This window comes from Panulirus ornatus, chromosome 50, assembly GCF_036320965.1.
Source record: "Panulirus ornatus isolate Po-2019 chromosome 50, ASM3632096v1, whole genome shotgun sequence".
NCBI lineage: Eukaryota > Metazoa > Arthropoda > Malacostraca > Decapoda > Palinuridae > Panulirus > Panulirus ornatus.
In genome coordinates this window covers 2,705,014-2,728,342 of record NC_092273.1, presented here as the reverse complement: position 1 = coordinate 2,728,342, position 23,329 = coordinate 2,705,014, and the positions used below count along the sequence as shown (strand labels likewise).

General features: G+C 37.9%; 1 protein-coding gene across 5 annotated transcripts in view; it reads left to right on the top strand.

Annotated features, from left to right (window-relative positions):
- The first annotated feature begins 6,401 nt into the window (after positions 1-6,401).
- Positions 6,402-23,329, top strand: part of LOC139764488 (peroxisomal membrane protein PEX14-like) — a 21,013-nt gene continuing 4,085 nt past the window's right edge. For 3 of the 5 annotated variants that reach the window (XM_071691080.1, XM_071691079.1, XM_071691076.1), the window contains exons 1-8: positions 6,584-6,672; positions 8,946-9,010; positions 10,123-10,266; positions 12,907-13,074; positions 19,454-19,609; positions 20,755-20,855; positions 21,421-21,538; positions 23,139-23,211. In XM_071691080.1, the coding sequence (XP_071547181.1) occupies positions 8,963-9,010; positions 10,123-10,266; positions 12,907-13,074; positions 19,454-19,609; positions 20,755-20,855; positions 21,421-21,538; positions 23,139-23,211 (808 nt within the window). In that variant the 5' untranslated portion in view covers positions 6,584-6,672; positions 8,946-8,962. Of the gene's footprint in view, positions 6,451-6,583; positions 6,673-8,097; positions 8,199-8,945; positions 9,011-10,122; positions 10,267-12,906; positions 13,075-19,453; positions 19,610-20,754; positions 20,856-21,420; positions 21,539-23,138; positions 23,212-23,329 lie in introns of those variants that run through there. The other 2 variants (XM_071691077.1, XM_071691078.1) reach the window with 2 other exon arrangements.

The window sequence follows — 23,329 nt, the reverse complement described above, 5'->3', positions numbered from 1 at the left end:
GTGTAATGTCAGTTTCCATGATAAAGAACTAAAAATTGTGAATAAGTTTAGATAACTAGGAGTAAAGTTTAGTAGGATAGTAGGGGTAAAGCTGAAGGTTAAAGGATTTATGACAGAGTAACGTTCAGAAAAGATGGGAGAGGTTAAGCTGAAAATTGAGTAATCCAGTTAACACAGCAGGGCAATGAAAGCTCTGGAGAACTGGAAAGTATAGAGTTTGTGAAAAGCTTGCATGGAGTACTTGTTCCAACTCTGGTGTATGGATGTGAAACCCTCATTTACTTAGTTCTGGAAAGGTAGAAATAAGAGTGAAAGAGACAGGTTACTTGCTTGGTAAAGATGGAATCAGTTGGAAAAATAGAAAGATTAGGAGGACCATATGGTGTTAAGTTAGTAGAATGTCACAGAATAAATATTGGCTGTTATGTGAGGCAGATATATTCATCAGCAAGACAGATGAGTACCCGAGAGGTACAAGGAAGAGAAGCAGACCGTGAAAGAGATGGTTAGATGCAGAGAGAACTCGTTAGGACAAGAAGTATTTTGGATGCAGATTCTAGAGAAATGATGGGGGACTGTGCAATGTAAGCATTTTTGTTTATGGAGTTTTTGCAAATAGAGATATTGGTTACACTTAAAAGAATAAACCTAGTGAGAAAAGTGAAAAGATAAGAAGCATTTTTACACATTTTAAAGTCCATGTTAAACTTTAACTTAACATACGTTGAGGTTGTCCATGTATGATTTCTGAGACAGAACGCACATGAACCACTTGATGGGGTTAGTAATGATAGAGTAGCTTATAGAAGATAAAAGAATATTCCTTATTTCATTATTGACTTTTGCAAGCAGTTTTTTGAAGAGGCTAGGATGAGTTATTCTTAAGGTGCTACAGCTCTCCAGAGCAGTTAAGCCAATAACCTTAGACCGTAAGAACCCAAATACCCACTGCAGATCATGTTGCCTGGAAATACAGCTTAAAAGCAAGTATTAATAGAAAAGCTCTTTAATTATGTTTCTTTTTTAATACATCTATGTTATTGTCTATGCTTATCAAATATGATCATGCCTTGTTTGTTTTCTGTGGGACGGGAATGAATAAGGGCAGACAGTATGACTTATGTACATGTGTATATATGTATATGTCTGTGTGTGTATATATATGTATAGGTTGAGATGTATAGGTATGTATATGTGCGTGTGTGGACGTGTATGTATATACATGTGTATGTGGGTGGGTTGGGCCATTCTTTCGTCTGTTCCCTTGCGCTACCTCGCTAACGTGGGAGACAGCGACAAAGTATAATAGAATTTAATAAATGACTGGTGGTCAAACAAGAAAGTTTTTATAGCAGAATACTCTTCCAGTCCAGTGTGATCTGCACTGTAATACAATATTAGATCAGTTTTCTTAAATTTGTAAATTCTACTTTAGGGACAAAACAGAAATATGCCTTATCCTTACAAGTGATTCAAAAGGGGTGCTGATTGGATAAAAGGATATAAAGTAATCCTTATATTATATATATAATGATAGAGGGAAGGGATATGAAGATAAGGAAAATTTTGTGTTAGGCTTAACATAAAAGTAAGTGAAACACTTCAGAAATTGAGAAATTTTGAAAACCTCACCTAACATTCCCTAATTTTCAGGGTTACAGTCAAAATCATTTAAACTACGATTAATGGCAGTTGTTAAGCTCTAGTATTTGGTGAAGAATGTTTTCAAGTGGTTGTATTTACTAGGACTAAGAGAAAATAGTGTTCAAAATATGGATGTGAACACCAAGTCGTAAGAGAGTATTCCTCTGGGCTAGCTCTGATCTTTGACTATTTCATCTCTAAAAACTCAGATTTTCTTTCTTCCTGGAAGAATGCCTTGATGCAGCCCTTCCCTAAAGCAGGAGAATAATCGTTCCAAGTAGTTTTAATTCTGCTATCTCTCCAAAGTCTTTGAAACTCTCCCAACTCTCTCATTATCAAACACTTAGAATCCCATTCCTTTTTATCTGATCACCTACTAAGCTTTCAAAATGCCAGGGCTACAGATAGTCTTTTTCTAAGTGACTCACCTCTGGTCCTCCTCCCCCCAAGGATTTTGGTGAAACTTTTGTCATAAGACAGCCACCAACATCTCCCAAACATATGACAAGGCATGGAAAAAGTCTGTAATTTAATTCCCTTTTTTTCTGCTTCTATCTGTTCCCTATTGCATAGCTTCCTCCCTGGATGTTCTATTGCAAAAGTTGATGGAACAACTTCCTCCTCCTATCATATCAGCAATGGTGTCCTTTGGATTCTCTCCTATTTCCTACTCTCTCCTCGACATTATTATCATTTTCAGTGCCGTTTTGTGTGGTTTGCATCTTTGATATGTTTGCTTTTGAGAAGGGACATTACCAGGTAAACGAGGTGAAGTTTAAGGTGGAGCAGATGAACTGTTTACAGAGGGTACTAAGGGATTCTTTTCTTGTCCAAATTTGATGCCACTTATGTTCTGAAGGCGTTTGTTTGTTACTTTTGTGGTGATGTTTGTGACGTGAGTGAATGTCATGTGTTTGTCGTAGGGTGATGCCTGAAATAGTTTTTTGTTGAATACGCGCAATTGTCTATTTAAGATGATGGAAGTCTGCATGTTGGATTTGCCTCTGGTATCAAAAGGGTGACTGAAAATTTCTCTTCTGGTTTAGCCACTGTTTAACTGCATAGAGTTGCATGTTCGTTGTTTTACTGTGGTATCAGAGTGCTGTGAAGGGACTGTAAGGCTGCATGTGAAAGGACATTCATAATATGTTCAGCACTTAACCGTGAGTCATATGTACATAAAAGAGACCGACCAACCTGCCAAAAACTGTCATCCTTTCCGATGCAACTCATCTGCAATCCCTTTCCCTCTTGCACCAAACCCTCCAATTCTACCATCCTATCATTTAAGACATTCAGAAGTCCTTCGAAATTATGCGCTTCCATTTTTTTGCACCCTTTCTCTGCCAGCTACCATTTCTCCAATGCTGCTCATATGGATTCTAACATGTGTCTTCTTGTCCTTACATTATTCATTTTCCAGAGCATTTGCTTACTCTCCTAAAGTCTGCTAACGCTATCTCACACTGATTCGTCATTATTTTTAACTCCTCTCTCTTGTAGAGCAAAGCTGACGAGGTAGAACCTTGTTCATTACCGGTAACACAGAGGTACTGAAGCATTGCGTACGAGGAAGAGGTTTTAGGCGATGATGTAGAGGCAGAGGCTTTGGGGAAAGCCAACGAGGGAGAGCCATTGGTCGACGGTGATGACCCGGGTAGAGGCAGAGGCTTTGGGAGATGGCGACCAGCTGAAATCTTTAGGCGTTGACGGAAAGGTAGACTCTATGGGTAAAGCAGATGTTTCCATGTACTCTTTTCATGCAGATTATGTCCGTTCAACTCTCGTCTTTACCGCTAACAACTATAAATGTACCAAAAATTCTAATTTGTTTTTAAGGTGGGAGAGGGGGCACAATGGTTGCAATAGACAAAATTACAGGCAACGTTACCGTATAAGTGCTAAAGTAGAAGTAACCAATTCATATATATATATATATATATATATATATATATATATATATATATATATATATATATATATGTGTGTGTGTGTTGGGATGAGAGAGTATCATTAAATTTTAGGGAGAATAAAAAGATGTTCTGGAAGGAGGTAAATAAAGTGCGTAAGACAAGGGAGCAAATGGGAACTTCAGTGAAGGGCGCAAATGGGGAGGTGATAACAAGTAGTGGTGATGTGAGAAGGAGATGGAGTAAGTATTTTGAAGGTTTGTTGAATGTGTTTGATGATAGAGTGGCAGATATAGGGTGTTTTGGTGGAGGTGGTGTGCAAAGTGCGAGGGTTAGGGAAAATGAGTTGGTAAACAGAGAAGAGGTAGTAAAAGCTTTGCGGAAGATGAAAGCCGGCAAGGCAGCAGGTTTGGATGGTATTGCAGTGGAATTTATTAAAAAAGGGGGTGACTGTATTGTTGACTGGTTGGTAAGGTTATTTAATGTATGTATGACTCATGGTGAGGTGCCTGAGGATTGGCGGAATGCGTGCATAGTGCCATTGTACAAAGGCAAAGGGGATAAGAGTGAGTGCTCAAATTACAGAGGTATAAGTTTGTTGAGTATTCCTGGCAAATTATATGGGAGGGTATTGATTGAGAGCGTGAAGGCATGTACAGAGCATCAGATTGGGGAAGAGCAGTGTGGTTTCAGAAGTGGTAGAGGATGTGTGGATCAGGTGTTTGCTTTGAAGAATGTATGTGAGAAATACTTAGAAAAGCAAATGGATTTGTATGTAGCATTTATGGATCTGGAGAAGGCATATGATAGAGTTGATAGAGATGCTCTGTGGAAGGTATTAAGAATATATGGTGTGGGAGGCAAGTTGTTAGAAGCAGTGAAAAGTTTTTATCGAGGATGTAAGGCATGTGTACGTGTAGGAAGAGAGGAAAGTGATTGGTTCTCAGTGAATGTAGGTTTGCGGCAGGGGTGTGTGATGTCTCCATGGTTGTTTAATTTGTTTATGGATGGGGTTGTTAGGGAGGTGAATGCAAGAGTTTTGGAAAGAGGGGCAAGTATGAAGTCTGTTGGGGATGAGAGAGCTTGGGAAGTGAGTCAGTTGTTGTTCGCTGATGATACAGCGCTGGTGGCTGATTCATGTGAGAAACTGCAGAAGCTGGTGACTGAGTTTGGTAAAGTGTGTGAAAGAAGAAAGTTAAGAGTAAATGTGAATAAGAGCAAGGTTATTAGGTACAGTAGGGTTGAGGGTCAAGTCAATTGGGAGGTGAGTTTGAATGGAGAAAAACTGGAGGAAGTGAAGTGTTTTAGATATCTGGGAGTGGATCTGGTAGCGGATGGAACCATGGAAGCGGAAGTGGATCATAGGGTGGGGGAGGGGGCGAAAATTCTGGGAGCCTTGAAGAATGTGTGGAAGTCGAGAACATTATCTCGGAAAGCAAAAATGGGTATGTTTGAAGGAATAGTGGTTCCAACAATGTTGTATGGTTGCGAGGCGTGGAATATGGATAGAGTTGTGCGCAGGAGGATGGATGTGCTGGAAATGAGATGTTTGAGGACAATGTATGGTGTGAGGTGGTTTGATCGAGTAAGTAACGTAAGGGTAAGAGAGATGTGTGGAAATAAAAAGAGCGTGGTTGAGAGAGCAGAAGAGGGTGTTTTGAAATGGTTTGGTCACATGGAGAGAATGAGTGAGGAAAGATTGACCAAGAGGATATATGTGTCGGAAGTGGAGGGAACGAGGAGAAGAGGGAGACCAAATTGGAGGTGGAAAGATGGAGTGAAAAAGATTTTGTGTGATCGGGGCCTGAACATGCAGGAGGGTGAAAGGAGGGCAAAGAATAGAGTGAATTGGAGCGATGTGGTATACCGGGGTTGACGTGCTGTCAGTGGATTGAATCAAGGCATGTGTATGGGGGTGGGTTGGGCCATTTCTTTCGTCTGTTTCCTTGGGCTACCTCGCAAAAGCGGGAGACAGCGACAAAGCAAAAAAAAAAAAAATGTATATATATATATATATATATATATATATATATATATATATATATATATAGTAATTTTCATTATATGTATAGTGTTTCAGATGTGCAAATTACATATTCAAGGTGTTGTGACACCAATGGAGATTTTTTGATTCGGGTAAGGCAATTCCCCCCCCCCCCATCTCCATTATCTATTCCTAAACTAATGACTTTTTTATGTAGCAAAGTACTTGCAGCTTGCCATTCAATTGTTTTCTGTGCCTGAAGATGCTCGCTAGCATGACCACAGCATACATGTGACGCGTGTGACAAACTTGCTGACTGGTTGGGATTGCAACGCATTAAGGTAAGACATAGAAATATAAGTGTCTTATTTTGTAAAGTACTACCTTCTAAATTATTCTAGATCATTATTTCCTACATAGGTTGTTACAGCAGCTATAATCGTAATTTACTTATTAAACTAAAAAGTTTTTAACAACAGTTTTTTTTTCAGCATGCTTGATAGTATCTATAGCGAGGTTTTATACAAAATCAAAGATGCTCAAAAAATCAAGTTCATACTCATTCATGTATGAAAATAATTATGAAGGAATTTCAATGAAGTATCCGTGTAGCTAGAAATGACGTTTAATGTATGATACAGAGTTAGGTACACTATGCTACAGATGTAACATTCCATAGTGGTAGCAATTGGAAAAGCCTTGATGTAGCATTTTCATGTAACTCATAAACGTTATTCTCCTAACATATACAAATGCCTCCATCATTTTATTATATGTTATCTCATTTTGATGTCATAAGAATTTTTAGTAATAATTTAAGGCGAGCTCGAACGTATAATGCAGTAGAACTCCCCCCTGGCGGACGACACAGCTGACAGACCATTGGTTTTGATTTTTCCTAGGGAGATTAAGGTAACTCTCGTTGTAGATTAAATGAAAAAGTAAAGATTGCCGAATTAATCCGGCTTCTATTAAACAGTGAAATCTCTTTTAAAAGAAAGTGTCATTTATTTTTTATGTATTTTCTCTCCTACTCCCAAGGAGAAGCGTTGTTCGTCCTGCGAGAAACAGTTGGCGTCCAATACATTTGTTTGTAATCATTACTGGTGACAGTGTTGGCGCTCCAAGTAACAAGTACGTAGAACTTTTTCCTTGAATATACTGTGATCAGAGGTTATTAACACAGACAGAGGTAGCGGCTGGATGGGTTAAGACTCTGAGTATGGGAAGATGAAGTTGACATTAGATATTAGAGCAGGAGATATGAGAAGTAGGTGAGACTGCTTTATCCATGGATACTTCTACCATATCTGGAGCCACTGGCCACTGCCTCTTTACTGCAAAATCAAAGTTCAGAGGCAGTTGTTAGGACATGGTCTTTAAAGTATTAGGGAATTACGAGGGTAAATTTGTAAAAGCAACGAGCCATACTTAACCCCCAACTGCGGGGCCCTACTCCTGAAACCCCGCTACACTGAACTGTAAAGAATTAATGAGGTAATTAGTGATTGTCACCTTCATTTGTCCCATATTATTACTGGATTTAACAACATTTTCTTAGGAATAAAACGTGTTGCAGTGTCTAGAATTCCAATAAAAAATGTATCATGATTAATTATAATCAAGAATTGAACTGTCTGTCGTTTGTCATCTGAGGAGATATGTTAAGCTTAGCTTTCTATGTTAAGTTTAGCTTTATATCTTAAGCTTAGCTTTATATGTTAAGTTTAGCTTTATATGTTAAGTTTAGCTTTATATGTTAAGCTTAGCTTTATATGTTAAGCTTAGCTTTATATGTTAAGTTTAGCTTTATATGTTAAGCTTAGCTTTATATGTTAAGTTTAGCTTTATATGCATCAGCACTAATTTGCGATGATCTTGAGTGTTTCTCTTTTAAATTTGCTTTTATTGTATTATTGTTTACTATGTTTACATATTATTTCTGATTACCATTTTAGGAGACGTTTGTGATGATTACATTTTCTAAATACCTGTTTTAGCTTTGCATTGAAAGTAGCTCTGGGAAATGATTACTTATGTTCTAAGTGCTTTATATAATTTGCTGTGATTAGAGAAATGCCTCTGGAGTGATATGCGTTATCCTGTTGACTAATACATGATAAGGCAGTAGTAGTATATCACGAAACTGTGCTGGGTAATGATCGTGTGGAAATTTCCTAGCTGGCAAGATTTATCATATTGCTCGGTATTCTAGCCCAGATATACCAATCATACACGTGAAACCATTATCAACATGACACCAGATGACACAGTAAGCAGCAATGTGATTTCCAGTTGGAAATATGTATAATGATGGTATGTTTTGACTGTCATATCTGCAATTTGGTGAGGTTTCTCTAGGTTCTTTTGGTATATTACCTACTTGAAGCACCCTATTGCCATATTCAGTATCAGTCTCTGCAGTATGCTAAAAGTGCACTGAATCAGGCTCCATAACTCACTGTATTCTTTAAATGCTGCTGTAGCGTTACAGAACAGGTCATTCAGTACTCAAAGCTAATACAATGGAGAGCTGATCTAGACATTTCTTATTTTCAGATAACATTAAAGTAATGCGCATTTCAACGTGGTGAAACACTGTACGACTGCTATGCACCCTTTGACTTTACACTGTTCTGCTGCCAGGCAAATGAAGAGATGTATGTTATTTTAGGAAATGTTTTCGACTTAAACAAATATTATTACTGATATTTGTAATAAAAAATGTCTGTTATCATGCAGGATTATCACAGCTACATAATATGAGGGCACAGACCTCATACAGGCATCTCTACATGCACTTTACTTCCCAGTGGATGGAAAAAAAATTTAGACAGGAGAGTATTTTCACAATATTTGGGATGCCACCACAAGCATTCATGGCCATATAATTTGCCTCAAAGCAAAGATGGCCCATTCATTGGTTATGAGAGTATATACCCCAGCCACAGTGAAAGGGTAAAATTATCAGGAATGTATTTATTAGAATGTATTTGTAAGTTAAGTTTTCTACTATTGTTTTTTATTTTAACACTCATAAAAGTCTTTAATGGTATGAAAAAGCAAAGTTATTGATGGGAAGATTATGCAGTTCTGAAAGTGGGTCAATTCTATTTATAGTTTGCACGAGGCTGGTTGTTTTGTTGGTTATATGGACTGTAGGCGTGCTTATCAACTGCCAGGATAATTGATGCTGTCAGCATCATTATATGATAAGCTTTGAACACCTTTATGTGTTAAAAATAATTCTCAGACCATACACACACTGCATATATGGTCCTTGCCCAGTCATTGGTGCATGTTGATACTGTATATAACAAGCATATGCTACTTTTATACTAGAATTGTCAAATTTTTCCCTCTGTTGTTTCATATCGTTTATAATTTTTTTTCATTTCATTTTCCAGAGTATGAGGAAGAAGCCATGAGTGCTGATACTATTCAAGAACCAGAAGCCTTTCGCCAGAATCTGGTATGGTACTGTAGCTTTTTCCTTGTTTGTTAATGACAGGGAGAGTGCTTTTTTTACCATCAAGAAAACTTGGATATATGCTTATGCTTCCAGCAGTCTCCTCCTTTCTTAATCCATTATATCCATCCACAACTTTCACTCTGAACCAGTATTTCTTTACTTTGTTCTTGATCACCCTCTTTCTCAGCTTCTGATAAGGGCTTCTGATAATGCTGTTACTGCATGATGTGAAGAACCGTTTACTGTGTGTCATCCTTTTGATTTTGGTACTCTTATGATCTCTGATCTCCTGAGACAGAAAGGTAGGTAGATACAAGTAGGTACACAGTGCATGAATGTGGTTTTTCTTCTGTGAGGAACATTTTTTTAGTTGGAGGTTCCAGTCATGAACAAAAGTCCACATCAAGGCTGGGCCTTAATTAAGATAAAGAGGTTAATGAAAGGGAAAACACGTTTTTCTTGCGTGTTGATTACGCTGTTCCCTTTTATCAATATATCTCACTTATGTCCATAAGAGGTGAATATAGACTTGTTAGCTAGTAGGCTCATAAGTCTTAATTGTAGCCAAAATTAGTGCACTGCATACCCAGACATGTTCACCCCACCATGTGTTTTTATTTATTGTTTTGGTGTTCCAGATTAAAGAATTTATTTGCCTTAATTTCATTGCTGGCAGTTCCAACCACACACAGTGTAGGAAAATGTAATCATTATGTATACATTTTAAATCATACCATATATGATGAAAGTTGGGGCTTCCAGATTCTATCTTCAAGTGCATACAGTGGGGGCAAGAAATTACTTTCAGTAATTCCGTATTATCATCTGGACTGAAGGGAGATACATCCTCATCAAGGAGATTCTTGCTTCAAAAGACTCCACCATTTCCCTACTGCTGCATAGATTACATTTTTCATGCTGCAGAACCCCCATGAAAGGAGTTCAGGGGTTATGTAATGATGATGAGAGGTGACTGTGTTATTTTCATTCTTATCCTCTGAGATGTTAAATTGTAAATGGATGGTAGAAACATTATTTAATCTTAAAATCTAGTTTATTGTGTTCATTTACAACTGATTTGTATTTTTCACCTCTTTCAATCTTGTTTGCAGGTGGATGAAGCAGCTAACTTTTTGGTGAATCCCAAAGTGATTAATCACGCAAACGATAAAAAATCAGCTTTTTTACGTAAGAAAGGGCTGAGTGAAGCAGAGATCCAGGCAGCATTTGCTAAGTCCACAACATCTGTTTCAAAAGTATGTGCTATTTCCTTGTTAATGACTCACAGTGTATGAGAGCCAAAAGAAATCATACATATAGAATGGAATTGAGCTATGTTACTTTATTCTACATAACATCTTGCATAATCATTGAAACAGGATTAAATTGCTTTTCATATTTTTTATCATTTTATAAAATATTCTTTATTTATAATGTGTTCCTTCTTAACAGAAGTTAAAGAATGAGCATGGCAAATGAGAGAAAGCCTTACTCTCTTAGAAGTGATAAACCAGATCCTAATAATTTGTTGGTCATCTGTTACTAAGAATGGTATCACTGCATAAACCACTGCTTGCCACCATCTTCTCTTAGGGAAGAAGGCTTACATCATGAGCTCAAATATGGATTAAGTGAATGCACCCAGTTCATCTATTTCCCTGCTTTAAGCTCATCTCAGCAATATCCTCTGTGTATTCAGAGCATCTTACTTTTAAATGCTTTTTTTCTCTGTTTGGCAAATGTCTGGTTGGATTTCTACTTCCATTTAAGTTATTAAGGATGTAAAGGGCCCATGAATTCCAGGTTTGTGTACTAGTGTTGGACCCATTTTTTTCATCTTTTTCCTCCCTTTGCAGAGAGAGAGAGAGCAAAGTTATTAGGTACAGTAGGGTTGAGGGACAAGTCAATTGAGAGGTAAGTTTGAATGTAGAAAAACTGGAGGAAGTGAAGTGTTTTAGATATCTGGGAGTGAATTTGGCAGCGGATGGAACCATGGAAGCGGAAGTGAATCATAGGGTGGGGGAGGGGGTGAAAGTTCTGGGAGCGTTAAAGAATGTGTGGAAGTAGAGAACTTTATCGTGGAAAGCAAAAATGGGTATGTTTGAAGGAATAGTGGTTCCAACAATGTTATAAGGTTGCGAGGCGTTGGCTATAGATTTTGTGCGGAGGAGGGTGGATGTACTGGAAATGAGATTTTTGAGGACATGTGGTGTGAGGTGGTTTGATTGAGTAAGTAATGAAAGGGTAAGAGAGATGTGTGGTAATAAAAAGAGTGTGGCTGAGAGAGCAGAAGAAGGTGTTCTGAAATGGTTTGGTCACATGGAGAGAATGAGTGAGGAAAGATTGACGAAGAGGATATATGTGTCAGAGGTGGAGGGAACGAGGAGAAGTGGGAAACCAAATTGGAGGTGGAAAGATGGGGTGAAAAAGATTTTGAGTGATCGGGGCCTGAACATGCAGGAGGGTGAAAGGCGTACGAGGAATAGAGTGAATTGAAACGATTTGGTATACCGGGTTCGACATGCTGTCAGTGGATTGAATCAGGGCATGTGAAGCGTCTGGGGTAAACCATGGAAAGTTTTGTGGGGCCTGGATGTGGAAAGGGAGCTGTGGTTTCGGTGCATTATACATGACAGCTAGAGAGTGAGTGTGAACAAATGTGGCCTTTGTTGTTCTTTTCCTAGCGCTACCTCGCACACATGTGGGGGAGGGGGTTGTTATGTCATGTGTGGTGGGGTGGCGACAGGAATGAATAAGTGCAGACAGTATGAATTATGTACATGTGTATATATGTATATGTCTGTGTGTGTATATATATGTACACGTTGAGATGTATAGGTATGTATATGTGCGTGTGTGGACATGTATGTATATACATATGTATGTGGGTGGGTTGGGCCATTCTTTCGTCTGTTTCCTTGCGCTACCTCGCTAATGTGGGAGACAGTGAGTCATGGTCAAGGTGTACTTTATTTCTTTTGCCTTTCTATCTCTCAGTCTATATCTCTGACTCCTGTTTCCAACTGGCACTCCCTCAAGGGCATGTCCATGACAATAGCCTTAAGTAGTGAAGTCAAGTGGTGCCTCTTAGCTTTTAGTGCCTTACCTTTAACAGGCCACTGGCAGAGGGCACTCGAGTGCAGTGTTTGCAGAGGCTCCAACCTAGTGTTCTTTCTGACTACTTCTACCTAATGCTCCTGCCTAGATGTCCCTACCAACTGCTTCTACCTTTGCTCCTCCCATTTTGCCAAAAGGCAAGGCTAGCGCATAGTGCTCACTGCAGGAAAATCTAGAGTTACAAAGTATCAAAGTTAAGAGGTGTCAAGTGTTATGTATGACAAGGAGAGATTATATATTTGTGGACAGAATGCAGTTAGATCACAGGTGGGTGAGGCAGAAAGAAAAGACAGCTTTCTGGGTCAGAGGAGTACAACTTGACAACTATTGAAGTGCTAGCTCACTACACAGCCATCACTAACCCTCCCAATTCCCAGGCGGGTAGCACTGGTAATATACTTCCCTACCAACTCAGTCTTTATCTGTGGGGCATTCCCATATGTGGTATTCAGAGAGGAGGCCATGGAGGAAGTCTCTTTTTTATTATTTTTTTATTTCCTTCTTATTGTGTTATATTTTCTGTAGACTACTTTGTAGTCTTTTATGAGTGAATGGATTAGGTTTGTTTTCTAATTCTGGATTTGAGCTGACAAAATGTGCCTTGTTCTCTTAAAGAAGACACTAGCAAGCATTGGTTCATGTAAATTGATCATGTCCTTAGGGACAGATTATTGGCCAATTATTCTCAGAAAGTGGAGTTTTCTCTTATTTTCAGTGCTTACTTTAGGAACAAATAGTTGATTGTGATTTCAACACTTTTTTTTTTTTTTTCTTTACAGGGAGTAATACAGAATAGTGAGATACCACATCCTGGCCCTTATTCTGGGCCACTAGTTCCTGCCTATGCAGGTTCAGCTCCCCCTTCGTTATGGTTAAGGATTCGAGATGTTTGCAATTTTGTTTTTTTCTTGATGGGTGCATCATATGGCTTGTATCATATATATCAGGTAAGGCCATATTCTTTATCACATTTGTTATCACTCAATTTCACAATATGATATCTAGAACATCTCAGAACAAATAATTTTTGTAGAAGCAGGTGCACTGCTTAGAAAATAAGCTGAAAGCTTCAGCATGTTGGATTATAAATCACATTATTAACTTTAAAAAAGTGTTTTTGTGGGGTTAATAGATTTGCTTGAAAACCTCAGGATGAGGACTATTTCTTATGCTGAAATTAAATTTGGGGTTGTGTGATTGCTAGTTTCGTGTTTAATATCTGTCACCTTGTTGAAGCATTGTGAGATGTTTTCCTTGATTATTTCAAATATAGAAGTGTTTCATTCTGTCATATTCAAATTTTAAAACTAAAAGTTTTTGGGCTAAAAAAATTCCCTGAACTATTATTACCCTACAGTTTTTAGTATAGAGCAGTGGGCTGGAAATCCTCCCCTAAAATTTTTACTTTTCCAAAAAAAGAAACAGAGAAGGGGGCCAAGTGGGGAGTTTTCCCTCTAAGGCTCAGTCATCTGTTCAGGAACACTACCTCACTAATGCAGGAAATGGCAAATATGTATGAAAAAAATATATTTGTGAGGGCAATAGATTTTCATAAAAACCTCAGTATAAGGACTATTTTTCATGTTGGATATGAATCTTGGGTTGAAATATATGTTAAGGGACATTAAGGCCTGTAAATAAGTAATGAATTGTTACCCTTTTTGAAGATTCTTTAAGCATTCAGTTCATATTTATTGGATATCTGTCACCTTGGGGAAGTATTATATGATATTTTCTGTGATTATTTTAAGATTAGAAGTATTTCAGGATGTCACATTTAAGTTTTAAAGCTAAAAGAATTCCCTGGACTATTTACCTACATTTTCTGGTATTTTTTTCTGGGAAATAGATGTGCTTGAAAACCTCATTAGAAGGACTAATTTTGGTGCTGTATTCAAGTCTTGGTATGAAATATATGTTGGGTACATTAAGGCCTGTAAAAGAGTAATTAATTATTACACTTTTAGAAGATTCTGTGATTATTCGGTTCATATTTGTTGAGTATCTGTCAGCTTGGGGAAGCATTATGAGATATTTTCCATGATTATTTCAAGTGTAGAAGTGCTTTATTATGTCATGTTTCAATTTAAAAACAAAAAGGTTTTTGTGCTAACAAATTTGCCAGAACTATTAATAAGAGTGAGTGCTCAAATTACCGAGGTATAAGTTTGTTGAGTATTCCTGGTAAATTATATGGGAGGGTATTGATTGAGAGGGTGAGGGCATGTACAGAGCATCAGACTGGGGAAAAGCAGTGTGGTTTCAGAAGTGGTAGAGGATGTGTGGATCAGGTGTTTGCTTTGAAGAATGTATGTGAGAAATACTTAGAAAAGCAAATGGATTTGTATGTAGCATTTATGGATCTGGAGAAGGCATATGATAGAGTTGATAGAGATGCTCTGTGGAAGGTATTAAGAATATATGGTGTGGGAGGCAAGTTGTTAGAAGCAGTGAAAAGTTTTTATCGAGGATGTAAGGCATGTGTACGTGTAGGAAGAGAGGAAAGTGATTGGTTCTCAGTGAATGTAGGTTTGCGGCAGGGGTGTGTGATGTCTCCATGGTTGTTTAATTTGTTTATGGATGGGGTTGTTAGGGAGGTGAATGCAAGAGTTTTGGAAAGAGGGGCAAGTATGAAGTCTGTTGGGGATGAGAGAGCTTGGGAAGTGAGTCAGTTGTTGTTCGCTGATGATACAGCACTGGTGGCTGATTCATGTGAGAAACTGCAGAAGCTGGTGACTGAGTTTGGTAAAGTGTGTGAAAGAAGAAAGTTAAGAGTAAATGTGAATAAGAGCAAGGTTATTAGGTACAGTAGGGTTGAGGGTCAAGTCAATTGGGAGGTGAGTTTGAATGGAGAAAAACTGGAGGAAGTGAAGTGTTTTAGATATCTGGGAGTGGATCTGGCAGCGGATGGAACCATGGAAGTGGAAATGGATCATAGGGTGGGGGAGGGGGCGAAAATTCTGGGAGCCTTGAAGAATGTGTGGAAGTCGAGAACATTATCTCAGAAAGCAAAAATGGGTATGTTTGAAGGAATAGTAGTTCCAACAATGTTGTATGGTTGCGAGGCGTGGACTATGGATAGAGTTGTGCGCAGGAGGATGGATGTGCTGGAAATGAGATGTTTGAGGACAATGTGTAGTGTGAGGTGGTTTGATCGAGTAAGTAACGTAAGGGTAAGAGAGATGTGTGGAAATAAAAAGAGCGTGGTTTAGAGAGCAGAAGAGGATGTTTTGAAATGGTTTGGGCACATGGAGAGAATGAGTGAGGAAAGATTGACCAAGAGGATATATGTGTCGGAGGTGGAGGGAACGAGAAGAGGGAGACCAAATTGGAGGTGGAAAGATGGAGTGAAAAAGATTTTGTGTGATCGGGGCCTGAACATGCAGGAGGGTGAAAGGAGGGCAAGGAATAGAGTGAATTGGAGCAATGTGGTATACCGGGGTTGACGTGCTGTCAGTGGATTGAATCAAGGCATGTGAAGCGTCTGGGGTAAACCATGGAAAGCTGTGTAGGTATGTATATTTGCGTGTGTGGACGTATGTATATACATGTGTATGGGGGTGGGTTGGGCCATTTCTTTCGTCTGTTTCCTTGCGCTACCTCGCAAATGCGGGAGACAGCGACAAAGCAAAAAAAAAAAAAAAAAAAAATTAATAACCTCCATATTTTGGCATTTTTTGTGAGGGTAATAGATTTTCTTGAAAGTCTGAGTAGAAGGACTATTTTTCATGCTAAATTCAAATCTTGGGTTGAAATATTGGGTTGAAATAAATGTTGGGGGAAATTAGGGCCTGTGAATAAGTAATTAATGGTTACTCTTTAAAAAGATTCTATGATTATCCAGTTTGTATTTATTGGGTATCTGTCGGCCTGGGAAAGCATTATGAGATGTTTTCCATGATCATTTCAAGTATAGAAATATTTCAATGGTAAAATAATAAATTTTGGATAAATTCTTCAACTCCCAGAACCTTCGGCCCCCTCCCCCACCCTGTGACTCACTTCCACTTCCATGGTTCCATCCACTGCCAAACCACTCCCAGATATCTAAAACACTTCACTTCCTCCAGTTTTTCTCCATTCAAAGTTGCCTTCCAATTAACTTGTCCCTCAACCCTAATGAAACTAATAACCTTGCTCTTATTCACTTTTACTCTCAGCTTTCTTCTTTCACACACTTTACCAAACTCAGTCACCAACCTCTGCAGTTTCTCACCCGAATCAGCCACCAGCGCTGTATCATTAGTGAACAACAACTGAGTCACTTTCCAAGCCCACTCATCCACAACAGACTGCATACTTACCCCTCTCTCCAAAACTCTTGCATTCACCTTCCTAACAACCCTATCCATAAACAAATTAAACAGCCATGGAGAAATCGTGTACCCCTGCCGCAAACCGACATTCACTGGGAACCAATCACTTTCCTCTCTTCCTACTCGTACACATGCCTTACATCCTTGATAAAAACTTTTCACTGCTTCTAGCAACTTACTTCCCACACCATATACTCTTAATACCCTCTACAAAGCATCTCTATCAACTCTATCATATGCCTTCTCCAGATCCATAAATACAAATCCATCTGTTTTTCTAAGTATTTCTCACATACATTCTTCAAAGAAAACACCTAATCCATACATCCTCTACCACCTCTGAAACCATACTGCTCCTCCCCAATCTGATGCTCTGCACATGCTTTTACCCTCTCAATAAATACCCTCACGTATAGTTTCCCAGGAATACTCAACAAACTTATACCTCTGTAATTTGAACACTCACTTTTATCCCCTTTGCTTTTGTATAATGGCACTATGCATGCATTCCCCCAATCCTAAAGCACTTCTCCATGAACCATACATACATTGAATATCCTTACCAACCAGTCAACAACACAGTCACCCCCTTTATTAATAAATTCCACTGCAGTACCATCCAAACCTGCCACCTTGCCAGCTTTCATCTTCCACAAAGCTTTCACTACTGCTTTTCTGTTTACCGGACCATTTTCCCTGACCCTCTCACTCGGCACACCACCATGACAATTCCCTACATCTGCTACTCTATCATCGCACATTTAACAAACCTTCATAATACTCACTCCATCTCCTCACTTCACCACTATTTGTTATAACCTCCCCATTTGCCCCTTCACCAGTTTCCAATTGTTCTCTTGGCTTACGCACTTTAATTGCCTCCTTCCAAAACATCTTTTTATTCTCCCTGAAATTTAATGATACTCTATCACCCCAACTCTCATTTGTCCTCTTTTTCACCTCTTGCTCCTTTCTCTTGACCTCCTGCCTCTTTCTTTTATACATCTCCCTGTCATTTGCACTACTTCCCTTCAAAAATTGGCCAAACACCTCTCTCTTCTCTTTCACTAACAATCTTACTTTTTCATCCCACCACTCACTACCCTTTCTAATCTGCCCACCTCCCACCTTTCTCATGCCACAAGCATCTTTTGTGCAAGCCTTCACTGCTTCCTTAAATACATCCCATTCCTCCCCCACTCCCATTGTTATTTGCTCTCACCTTTTTCCATTCTGCACTCAATCTCTCCTGGTACTTCCTCACACAAATCTCCTTTCCAAGCTTACTTACTCTTACCACTCTCTTCACCCCAACATTCTTCTTTTCTGAAAACCTCTCCAGTTGCCCCTCTCAGCACATTAACATCCAAAAGTCTCTTTTTCACGTGCCTATCAATTAACACGTTAAGAGAGATGTGTGGTAATAAAGAGTGTGGTTGAGAGAGCAGAAAAGGATGTATTGATATGGATTGGTCATATGGAGAGAATGAGTAAGGAAAGATTGACAGAGGATATATGTTTCAGTGGTGGAGGGAACAAGAAGTGGGAGACCAAATTGGAGGTGGAAGGATGGAGTGAAAAAGATTTTGAGCTATCAGGGCCTGAACATACAGGCGAGTGAAAGGCATGCAAGTAATAGAGTGAATTGGAACGATGTGGTATACCAGGGTCGATGTGTTGTCAGTGGATTGAACCAGGGCATGTGAAGTGTCTGGAGTAAACCATGGAAAGTTTTGTGGCCTGAATGTGGAAAGGGAGTTATGGTTTCGGTGCATTACACATGACAGCTAGAGACTGAGTGCAAATGAATGTGGCCTTTGCTCTTTTCCTAGCACTTCCTCGTCCTTGCGTGCTTGGGGAGGGGGGGTGCTATTTCATGTGTGGCGGGATGGCAACAGGAATGGATGAAGGCAGAAAGTATGAATATATGTGTATGTATATGTCTGTGTATGTATATGTATGTATATGTTGAAATGTATCGGTATGTATATGTGCATGTGTGGGCATTTATGTATATGCATGTGTATGTGGGTGGGTTGGGTCATTCTTTCATCTTGCTAACATGTGAGACAGCGACTAAATCTGATAAATATAAGAAAGATATATATATGCATATGAGTGGATAGGCCATTCTTCGTCTGTTTCCTAGTGCTTCCTCACTGATGCGGGAAACGATGATCAAGTATAATAAAAAAGTATCTAAAGCTTCTGTTCTTTATATCAACACTTAGATAAGCAACATATCTGCATTATACTTAAGTTTTTGGGTATTTTGCTCCCCAAGAATTTAACTTTCTATTACCTACACTCCAGGAACAGCCGTGCTCACTTTCAATGGGCAGATATGTCTGGCATAATTGCTTGGGGAGAAGGGACACTCCAACTTCCTTCCCGTTCCCTTTCAATCCCCAGTTGGGGACATGAGCAGTGAAAGGTGTAACTGTACTTCATATGTTTTCTAATGTGTAATGTTTTTTGTAGTTATTTGAAACTGTTAGCAGGTGTGGCTACCTTGAATATAGGGAAATAGAATTAGGTTGATATATACATTGGAAATCTTTCCATAAATTTGTATATATTTTAGTTTATTTGGTTTCAAACTTTCTATGTTGACATGGTTTTATTCAAGGCTTTGTACACTTTTATTTGCTTGTAATAACATCATACTATGCAGAGCTATTCTGGTTACCCATTATTCCTGCTTATGTTGCATTCTTTAGACTTCAACATGAATCTTTGTCCTGATAGTTTAGCAGAATATTATGTAGATTGTATGTAAAAGTTTGACATCAGGGATGACAACCTTTTACAGTGCTTTGTTCATTGTTGTATTAAGCATTAAGATTCTATATACTTAGTGTTTGATTGTGAAAAGAAGCTTATAGAATGTACTCAGAAAGTGTTTTATCATCTTCTCTAAGCTAGTTGATGACAGTTTGAAAGGCTCATTGAATATAGATAGCAAATGTTTTATCATATTCTTTAAATTTGTTGATTATTGTTGATGCAGAGATACTTGGGTCCTTGGCTGATGGGACGACGTCAGAAGACTGTGGAAGAAAGCATAACAGAACTACAGCAGTCAGTTGTAACTGTGCTAAAGGAGGTACAGACCACTTTGGCCTCACTGGAGCAAACACTTAGTGCCCAGAACATCCGTATCCAGGTGAGCTTCTATACGTTTATGATTTTTTTTTTTCTTTTTTTTTCACCTTTGCATCATTTCTTGCCTCACTGAAGTAGTGTCAGGAAAAGGGAATTGAGCTTTAGAGGAAAAATATTCACCTGGCACCCCCTTTAGGATAATGATAGTGCAGGAGAAGATTTCTAGACCCTTCTCTTGCCCCTCTTAATTGCCTTTTGTGATTCATGGGAGATACATAAGTAGTTTTCTCTTTCCCCTATCCTCAGAATAATGCATATTAGAATTAATATTATGGAAATATAAGGGTTAAAAGAATTTTGAAATTAATATGAAGAGAATGTTAAACAAAAAGGTGAAAATATGTGGGATTAATGGTCAGTAAAAATGGTAATGGATAGGCAGAAAGTGAATGATCAGAATTGCAAGGAAGATATATTAGACCCTCTTGGTGCACAATTGACTTTTTTGGTCTTCCCTAATGCACAAGAACAGCATTTTTTTTTTTTTTTTTTTTTCATGAAAAGGTGCACAAAATTGAAGCAATTACTTTTTCCTCATGAATTTAGATGTAACCATTCGTAGTTTAGGAAAAACTGTTTATTGGAGTGGTCATTGTTAAATACGCAAGACAAATTTGTAACTATATAAATCATGGGATTAAATGCACAAATACCTAACAAAACCATTATATTTTCTTATATGATTAATAATCAAGCAGTCATATGTAGGAGAGGTGGTGGGCACCACAGACATGGCAGATCCCAAGAAAAGGTATACAACCATGGGGGAGCGACAGTGTGTTGTCACCATTGTTATTTATGGGCAGTTTATCCTTGCTATTTCTGTAGGTTACTTAGTTAGTGGTAACATCTGGCTTCAATACAAGCTGATAGCCAGCAAAGGAAATATGAGATCCATCAAAGACAAACAAGAAAACTGGACATTCATCTGTTGTCGGATTCATCTGTACCAGGCACCTGCACGTTGCAGGAATCTTCTTCTAAGAGATTAATGCGTATTCACTTCCATGACCTCATAATTTTGACGACAGTTGAAAATATAAAATGCTTTCTGAGACAGATTTCAGTCTCATTCCTTCCTTCTTGACCATAGTAGTCTGTGTCAGTGTTATGAAGAAAGATTTCCAGAGATAACATTTATTTCAGGCTTTGAAAAACAAAGATGTAAGCCAAGATAATGTCAGCCCTAAGCAGTTGGAGCAGTTAAAAGCAGAAATAACTTCGCTGAAGGGACTCCTTATAAATCGGTGAGTTTCCCTACATTTTTTTTTTTCTCAATATTCAAGTAGCAGTATTTAAACAAGGTAAAACATTTTAAAGCAGAAACAGTTGAAGCAAAGATACTCCTTTAAATCAGAGAGATTATCATATATCTGTCCTTTTTATTCATTAATTAGTTATTTGTAGTAAAGAAACTTATAGAAGTGCAGCTAGTTTTGTATAAGTATTTGAAAAAAATAGATGTTCTAAGAAGGGCATCAACGGTGGATTTAGGAAAGTTTAGTTAGAATAGGTGCAAAAAAATGAAAAATGAAGTTGAAATAAAGATTGAGCCTGAAAGGAAGTATCAGTTTGCTGTGGGCTGTAACAGGTGCTCACAATGGCAATGTTAAAAATGTTCCAGTGGTGTGAAGTAACAGCAGTATATGTAAGGAACGGCAGATACAGAATGGTCTGGATGGAGAGAAAACCTCTTTTTCTGTATAAGCAGTGAACAGTTAAAATACTTTTGGTATTGCTGATTTAGACATCCCTAATTTTACTGCATGTATTGTAAATTGCATAACCATCAAAATATTCTTCCAAACATAGGCGGACATTTCCATCCACCCCAAGCATGGCGCCATCCATCCCCTCATGGCAGCGGAACAAGACAGTGGAGAAACCTGTGGAAACATCTTCTGACGTTACTCTCAATGTGTCCAATCAGGTAATTCATTAATCTATGCATTCTGTACTCTTCATGGTAAGAGTTTCTTCCAAACTCCATATTTTTACATAAATTTAATCCTTCATCCTTGATCTAATCATTCTTATATGTTCCCTCAGTGTGTCCTAACTTAGATCACACACTTTATTCATTTCCTCTGTGTCCTAGCTTAGATCACACACTGAAATATATGTTTTATCTGTCAATCTCACTATGCCTATAACATGTATACATTTCCACTTTACAGAAAAAGAGCTATTTTCTTTTTACACATATCTTTAGAGATACCACCATCTTGTGTTTATCTCTGTATTCAGTTAAGTGATTACTTCAGCAAAATCATTGGGCATTTAAAATCAGATGTAAACTTTTGTATCAAGACATTCATCTTAGTGTGTGGTGTGAACAAAGTAGCAACATTTAGAAATCATCTTACTGTGTGGTGTGCATACAAATGCTGTGAACAAAGTAGCAACATTTAGAAATCTTTCTGGAATTTTTTGTTTTATTTCTGTAGGAAGTGTAGAAATCACCATGCATATGAAGTATACCCTAGATATGTGGAAGTTTGGGTTACAAGAGTAGGAGGGCAAGAAAATACTAGTATATTGGAAATTATATTTTCGTTGATTTCATTGATATGATACTGCATAGAGTATCACAACTCACTGTATTATCCAAGATATTAAATCATATGTGAAAAGAAAAAAGGCCAGTAAGAAATTCTCTGTTAGCTGTCATAGTGTTTTGTCAAGAGAGCATAACCATATGAGCTACTGCTCTCAAAGTTATCACAAATAAGGAAGTGTGATGTTTGTATGGTAAGGGGAAAAATGATCTTTGTAAGGACATTTGTGCATTATTTAAACAGGATAAAGATAATTTCTTACGGTAGAGAAATTAATTTTGATTGATAGGTGATTTCACCAAAAACATCATTCATAGCCCTTTAGTAGGTATTCAATGTTTTACAACATCAGATAAATAAGTGAAAGAGAAAACATCTCATATTGGAAGAATTTTATTATACACTGCCTCTAATGGACATGCCTACCGTACAATTAAAATAGTGATGATGAGAATTTAGATGACATTCAGTACATTTATAGACAAGCAAGGGAATTTTTATGTCTTTTGTTTATAATATGTGATTGCTTGCAAAGTGAAATTTTCAAAAATGTTACAAGGAAGAGGAGACGGCAAATTGAAAAGCGTTAGTTGATAAAAGTAAGAATAACCCCTTTTATGGCTCCCTATCTTCTGTTAATGATTTGTTTGCTTGTTTCAAATTCTTTTCTAGTTGCATTTAGCTTTCACACATTTCATTACATCCACTCAGCACTTCCATTCAATATTTGATCTTGCATTCTTTAAATTCACTGTTCTTTAAACACTGCTGTTTTTGAATCCTTTAATATATCATATGGTCACTGTTCCCCTCATCCACTTGGGTGACATCATTTGCTCAAGATAACAGTGTTGTTCTCACATCCACATTTTTACGAATTTCATTGCTTTGTGATTGGTATTACTTTCCTCTGTATGTGACGTATATTCATTGTTAGTAAAACAGTAGAAATGATAACTGATTTAACTTCAGGTTGAGGTAATAGAAGCAGACATCCCACTGTCATCAAAAGATAAGGAAGTTGACCTCAGTCATGTGCCCCTAGGTTAGTTTCATTTTTAAGCAATTTTTACATTAAGACTCATGAAATGGTACCTGAAGTAAGAATGTATAAATGATTTTTAGTGAAATATTTCATAATTGTTTTTCATCAGGATTCATTT